Source organism: Takifugu rubripes, chromosome 2, assembly GCF_901000725.2.
Source record: "Takifugu rubripes chromosome 2, fTakRub1.2, whole genome shotgun sequence".
Lineage (NCBI taxonomy): Eukaryota > Metazoa > Chordata > Actinopteri > Tetraodontiformes > Tetraodontidae > Takifugu > Takifugu rubripes.
The window spans coordinates 4,608,909-4,616,087 of record NC_042286.1 but is presented as its reverse complement, the minus strand read 5'-3'; the positions used below and the strand labels follow the sequence as shown (position 1 = coordinate 4,616,087).

The 7,179-nt window shown below is 51.0% G+C and overlaps 1 protein-coding gene across 1 annotated transcript; it reads right to left on the bottom strand.

Moving 5' to 3' along the window:
- Positions 1 to 134: 134 nt before the first annotated feature.
- On the bottom strand, positions 135 to 7,170 carry cdan1 (codanin 1). The gene is made up of 28 exons (XM_011615172.2): positions 7,052 to 7,170; positions 5,963 to 6,648; positions 5,691 to 5,879; positions 5,407 to 5,597; positions 5,096 to 5,212; positions 4,931 to 5,009; positions 4,732 to 4,852; positions 4,490 to 4,599; positions 4,251 to 4,340; positions 4,089 to 4,164; positions 3,800 to 4,005; positions 3,562 to 3,697; positions 3,320 to 3,463; positions 3,075 to 3,241; positions 2,905 to 2,986; positions 2,738 to 2,824; positions 2,593 to 2,647; positions 2,359 to 2,495; positions 2,184 to 2,287; positions 1,954 to 2,103; positions 1,820 to 1,883; positions 1,673 to 1,751; positions 1,364 to 1,569; positions 1,179 to 1,286; positions 1,029 to 1,092; positions 751 to 956; positions 570 to 677; positions 135 to 500 (listed from the first exon to the last, which is right to left on the bottom strand). Exons 1-28 carry the CDS (start codon positions 7,127 to 7,129, stop codon positions 384 to 386), a joined length of 3,957 nt encoding a protein of 1,318 aa, XP_011613474.2. The 5' UTR covers positions 7,130 to 7,170; the 3' UTR covers positions 135 to 383.
- Between the last annotated feature and the right edge of the window lie 9 nt (positions 7,171 to 7,179).

The following is a 7,179-nucleotide window of genomic DNA, read 5'->3' as shown; positions in this document are numbered from 1 at the left end:
AGGTGCCAGGTGAGGTTTTTAATGTAATTTAGAACCACAGCAAGACTTGAACCAGTTCATAACTTTATTGTTATATTTCTGACTTCATGACAACATAGAAATATTTCCATTTAAAAGCAGCGCGGGGGGGGGGGGGGGGGGGGGGGGCTACAAAATCGCGTTCAACGTGAACAAATAATCACAAACGCAGTCCTGCATTAATGAAAATAGCAAGGCAGCGTGTCAAAGTGCTCCAGTAAAAAACAAAAAAACCCAAGAATTAGTTGGTAGAATTAACTTCCATCTGCAAATCGTGGCTTAAATATGCGTTTAAGGAGGACAACAGCAAGCGTTCAGATGTGGACGAGCTGGATTTTGGCGTGAAGATGCGGCGGCGATTGCTGTCACGTAGCGCCCTCTACCGTCTGCGGAGAGACTTGCAGCACATCCATGCGGCTCTGCAGCTCAGCCAGAGGAGCTGCGGCCCTCTGAGCCTGCAGCTGGAAGGGTTTTATCAGCTTCTGAAAGCAGAACAAAATGCGTGAGACTGACGGTTCACTGCAGGCGCCAGCCCGGACCCTCACCCTCACCTCTGGCAAAGCCGAGTTTGTCAACGTCCTCCAGTGGGAGACGACGGCGTCTTCGCCCACGACTCCTCGGTCCACTAGTTTCCTCACCAGGAACAGGTAGTTATTCCACTAAAAAGGACCAAAGGGAAGCATTACAGCGGAACAACGGGCCGAAAAGTAAAGAAGTTTGGGAGAACATTACCTCAGTGTCACTGGCGTTCAGGACCGCTGTGACGGTGAGAGGAGTGAAGAGGAGGTGGAGCGGGGCAGAAGAACAGCAGTCCTTTTCCCACAGCTCCACCAGCTGCACCAGTAGAGCTCTGACAGGAACCTCCGACCCAGAACCGGGTCCCGCAACGACTCCATCGCCTCGCTCCAACGCGGACGCCAGCGGCAGCTCGGCCGACACTGGACAGACACGAGAAGTTCTAAGCAGCCAGGCGTTGCACCATCACAGGCAAACTCTGCTGGTGCTCTTACCCAGTTTGCAGGCCAGTAAGACAGTGGAGCTCAGCAGCATCTGCTCGGACACCACAGTGGAGAACTGAGCAAAGAGACAAACAGAGGAGCGAGTGGAGAACAGCGTGGACAGCAGAAGGTTATCAGCTGATGAGGACCCGTCTTCTCTACCTTCCTGCAGACGAGCGTGTCCCTCAGTCTCTGCAGCAGCGCCTCAACCTGACAGGCCGCCGGAAGCTCCTCTTCAGTCCTCGGGCCGACCGCAACGCTCAGCATCTCCTGCACAACGAGGTGACAGCGTCCCCCTTAGCCTCGGCGAGAAGCTGAGGCCGCATTGTAGCAACAAAGCTGCAAACCTTCAGCTCGATGAAGACGTCAGAGGGCAGAGGAGCAGTGTGGGGACAGTCTGGGGGACAGGACGCCGCCCTCTGGCTTCCTTGTTTTCTCTTGGGAGTGGTCACCCTCTCCTCTCTCACCACGTCACAGAGGTCCAAAGCCGGTGGGCCCCCCACCTCCTTCATCACACGATCGTACCTGCTCTTCCACTCTCGTCTAATGAGGGCTGGGGTGGGGACACGCGCACAGAACACTCAAATAAAAAAGATGCAACAGACAGATGGAAGCAATCGGAGCAGAAGAGAGCAGAGCGTGCAGGCGACGTCTACCCGTGATGTTGGCCATGAGCCAGCTGTAGGCTTTCTCTGTTGCAAGACGTTTGGTGATGTTTTCAGATGTGATCAGCACCTGCGGAGGAGGCGAGAGTCTAAACGGCGGTGAAGCGACACACGTGATGGGGTTTTCGCAGGACTCACAGCGGAGGAGGTCTCATCGGGAAGCAGAATCCGAATGGCCCGGGGGCTTTTCTCACTGCAGAATCTGCAAAAGTCGACAGAAAACAGCACATCAGGAGACGTGACTGGAACCTTTTTGGGTTTTCAGAGCGTACCTGCTGGCTCTGTCCAGGGCCTCCAGCCCCTCCACACACAGCTGAGCACAGATGCTCTCGTTCAGTTTGGAAGGGTTTGAGGTGGCCGACTCCAGCCCGTCTCTCAGCATCTTCTCCCCTCGCCCCACCAGCTCGTTCACTAACGTGGCCCTGGTGACACACGCGAGAGAAAATGAATGACAGCTGCACCCGAGGAGACATTTACGCCACCGTGGCTCCGTGTCACTCACTTCATGTGCTTGACAGCGTTGGATCCGACCCTCTCAGCCACGAACTCCACAGTTCTGCGCAGGGACGGCGGCTGGTTGTGGAAGAAGGCCTGCTCCAGGTCCACCTGTCACCACACACAGCAGAGTCAGCCAGCCGGCTCCACGCTGGCCTTCGCCACCACCGCTGCGGACTCACCTCCAGTTTCTGCTGGGACCGGTTGGGAGTCGACGCGTCCCTGAGCTCAGCGGAGGTGGGGGTGATCTTCCGGATGATGCCTCCGCTCTTGGCCGTGCTTCCAGACACAAACGCAGCCAGGAGCTTACGGAACTCGCCTGCATTCGTATGAAAGAGACGATTACTTTGAACATTGGTGTTCTGCTCGTCCCCAAGCACAGAGCTGGGTAAAGGTTGAATCCAGGCTCCACTCACAGAGAAAAGGACAACAGGTGTAGAGAAGCTGTTGATCTACCAAAGCAATGCAGTCCTAAGGAAAAGGAGAAGAAAAACTAATCAAACACCCAGCAGAGGTCATTTTAGGAGACTAAATTACAACTCACACTGATATTTCACTTACAAGCCCCGTTGCCGTCATCTTGCCGTCCTCCAGCTCGGCCGCTTCCATGGTGTTGGTAAAGAAAATGTCCTCTGGGACCACAGGAATCTATTTGGATTCAGTGTCTGGATTAATTGCTTTTGGCAAACAACTTGGATCTGTTAGCTGCACTGCAGACAGAAGCCCACCTGAAACAGCCATCCCAACACCGACACCATCAGCAGCTTGTTTAAGTAGCACATTTCTCCACCTCTGCCAAGAAGCATCCTCCTACACGTCACATCAAATATGTTAAACCTCTGAAAAGCACAAGAAATCAACTTATAAAAACAGATAATTATCAAAATGGATGACATACCTGTACAGGAGCAGCAAGGTGCCTAATGCAGTTTTGTAGCAGGGCAGCAGAGGACCGACCCCGTCCAACATGGACAGGAACTCCACCAGCCAGGGCACGGTCAGGATGGTGCGCCTCCTCTGCACGCTGTGAAGCAGCAAAGCGCCCACGTCCAGCACCTGGACGCTCTGCAGGATGGAGAGGGTGTTTAAACACAAGGCAAGCCGGTCAACATCCGTGCATGATCCCAGTCGGTTCTTCTTGACCTTGCTGCGCAGGGCGATCGCAGCCTCTTGTAGCTCTCCGGATGGCGTCTCCGATGTTCGGTATGGAAGAAAGGAAATGAATCCCAGGAACTTTGCCAGGAGACGTGCGAGGAGCAGCACCGAGGCGAACCTCTGCTTCTCATCCTGCCAAGGTAAGACGGAGAGGCGGGGGTGAAAATGATGACGTGTCCATTTTTCCACAAAATAAATTCAGATGAATCATCGGATCTGTGATGGCGAACCTGCTGCTCCATGTCCCCATCCTCCTCCTCCTCCTCTTCCTTCCCCGAGGAAGCAGGGGGACTTTGGATGGACACCTCGTCCAGCTGGAGGAGCTGTTGACACAGGCTGTCTTGCAAGTGCTGGTTCAACTGGCAGCTGAAAGAAAGATTTGAGAAAAAAAACTCTGAGTAGATCTAACGTCAGCATGTCACTGCCAGGCGTCGACATTTCTGACACGTCTGAGTTGTGTTTTCTTACCAGCTGGCTGCCTGTATGAAGTCCCTGAAGAACTCCTGGTGACCAGGAAAGGACGGAGGCGGGCAGGGGCCGATGACTCCGTACGGCTGAATGAGACGCTCCTCGAGACGTTTCAAACGCCCCAAACTGTCAGCTCCCAGCATGCCGAGCAGGTCGGCGTCAGGAGCATCTCCAGGGGAGCTGTTTACACGGGGGCCTTTACACATCTGAAAGTCAGATCAAGTAATGGTGTGATGCTGCTGCACTTCCATTTAGATTCTGCTATGAAGGCTAAGATGCCTCACGCTACCTGAACAAGCTGCTTCAGGAAGAGCCGGGCAAAATGAGAATGGTTCCCCGCAGAGGTCAGCTGACTCATCATTCCTCTGAGAAAAGAATAAGAAATGGTGACATTTACCCAGCCAAATGTGCAGCCCATTGCATATGAAAAGCAGCTTTAGCCTGGCCTTGCCTTATCTTACTGCTGAGAGCAGCATCAAAGCTCCAGCTTGGCTCCTTGTGAAAGTCCTCCCATTCTCGCAACACCTCATAAAATATATCTCTGAGGATAAAAAGTGTCAAAACATATGTTTCAGAGTTCTACGCAACAGCTCTCGGAGTGAAGTCGTTGAGCCCGGCTGCTGTTTATCCGATACGGGGGGGTTTATCAGATTGCACGAAATCACTAGAAATGATTGCAGAAAAAGATACCTTTGTTTTTTGAAGGTGTGGAAAGCCCTGTCACTGTTGAAGTTGGTGCGATTGTCAGTAGCAGGCTCGAATGGGACTGAGTGGATGAAAGTGGAGACAGATGGAGAGAGCTGGAACAGAATGAAGCCATTAAAGCTCAACAAGTTGCACATAGACAGTTAAAATCACCCTAACTAAGCCAAAGTGATAACATGCTAATTTTAATATATCAGGTGTCTTCACCTGCTGAGGTTTATATTTACCTTGGCTGTGCTTTTGTCCTGGGCTTGAGACAAATAATCCCTGAGCTCCGGAGAGAAAGACGCTACCCTCTCATTTTCAGCCAGCAGACGCAGGGTGCACTTGTCCAAATGAGAAATTAACCTGAAAGAAACAGACGGTTACACCCACAGCTCAGGACAGGGACAATGTAACTTGGAAAGGGTGCAAAAAAGAACTCACTGAAATTGACTTTTAAGAACCTTTACTGCAAAATACACACAGTTGTGTACTTGTCTCAGGTAACACCTCTCAAGAACATCTGGAGGAAAGGTGGGGATGAGGGTCACAAATGATTTGAATGCAAACATTTTCTAATGTGAGCACTACTTAAAAGTACTTTCAAACCTGAATTTGCCGCACATTGACGTTCCTGTTTGTTGTCATCATGAGTGTGAGTAGACCTTGATGTTAGCAGCTGCATCACAAAGAAAAGCTCCAGAAAAATATTTGGAACAAGATTTTCTGTAAGATTTGAGAAGACAGGGGATCAATTGATTTTGAATACAAAAAGCTTGGGGGGGATTAATTAATATTTTTAAGAAATTGCATCAACAATAATTACTTAATGAAGTATTTTCTGATTTTGCATATGTTAATTCGAATTTTTCCATTAGTAAGTTGTTTCAGCACGTGCACTCCATCTAGCGGCCACTTGCCAGAAATGCAGGTACAGTACAGCTCAGCCAGCAGGTCCAGTTCAGAAGAGAAAGTGACTTTTGACGGTTCAGGACAGGGTGTCTGCACATCTGGAGTGACTTTGGTTCCCATTGTCACACCTGATTTTGTGGGGGTGCACGGGTCCGGAGAGGGTGATAAAGGAGAGCTCACCTGTTGGGCACGCTTTGTCCTAAAAAACAAACCACAAACAGTGGGATTCTTACAAACCGGCTGTTTTTTAATAACACTATATGTGAAGTACCAACTGTTAAAATGAGCATACTTTTCTCTCTTGAGCAGCTCTCTCTCTTCATGTAGGCTCAGCCTACCGCTCCCCATCACCGGTACCTCCACAGATGGGGGAGTAGATGGGTTGCTGAATGGAGTGGATGTGAAGCAGGTCTTTGTTTTGGAATGTGGCCGCTCTCCACTGACCGGCGTTGGGTTTATCCTTCGAGACGGAATGGATGCCCTGAAGCAATGTTCATGTTAGCCAAATCTCAGTGCAAAAATGATGGTGTGTTAGTTTTAGCTCGACAGGAAACTGTAGCTTACGCTGGTGAAATGGGTGATGAGCCAACAGGAGGGAAGTCCTCCAAGTTGCTCAAATTGAGCTGTCCGACAGATGGAGGCGAAACCTGCTCACTTATTCTACTGTACCCCCCACCACCTCTACTTGACCTCCTCCCTCCGTTCTCGTCACCGTGATGTCCTCCACGTCCTCCTCTTCCTGGACCCCCCGTCGGTAGGTTGCCGGCACCTCTCCTGCGACCCCTCTGTAACTGAAAGCTGGGACTTGGCTGGAGGTCAGGAGGAGACACGACGTAGTCCCCCAGACTGAACCTCTGGCCAGACCGGCGCTCAGATCCTGCGGATCTGGAGGCAGGGCTCCACGCTGTCGTGAAGGAGGGACTGTTGAAAGCGTTGACCCCACTAAGGCTGTGGACACCAGCCTGACCAGAAGTATCTAACTCTGTTCCAGCTGACACAGAGGAGGTGGAGGAAAACAGCTGGACTCGGCTGGTACTTCTGGTACCTGCTCCGCTGACAGTCGGCCTGCAGGTTCTCCTGTCAGTGAAGCCATGGGTCTGTGCAGGGGGTCTGGGGGTTTTGGCTGGCGTGGCCGGTCCATGGGCTAGTGTTTGGCTGCTCTGTTCCCTCAGGAAGTTCACAAGAAAGGGGACAAATTCGTGTTTGTAGACTGTCACCTCAGGTTCGCTCAATGTCAAGCTGCTGCAGCCCTGTTCAAAATACACAAGAAAGAATGAATTGTGTACAGCATTCACAGCAATTTTCGCCTGCTTAAATAGATGTTAATGATGACAAAGCCTTGGACCCACGCTAACTAGGTACTGAGCAACAAATACACGATGCCGAATACGATAATGATAAAATCAAAAACCACCTAAGGTTTAGTTGCGACAAATTTTAAGGACATTTTATCACTAAGGGAAGTTGGCAACGCAGCAGTTGCTGCAGAGTCCATCCCTCCCAAGCTGGAGCTAACCTAGCCCGCTAGCTCTGCAGCTAAAAGTTTTGTTTACAAAGAGTTGGAAGCATTGTCATCTGATTAAACACGTCAACAACTGGGTGAGCCCACGTACAAAGTATCACACATGAGACCGTTTATCATTTAAGACCGACCTCGAAATCCTTTAACCAGTCCAAGACCCTATTATGTTCCGTTTTTTTCGAAAGGAGGGATTCCAAAAGAGCCGCCATTTCTAGCCAGGAGCTGCGCGGTGAAAGACTGAGCGTGAGTGGGCGGGGCC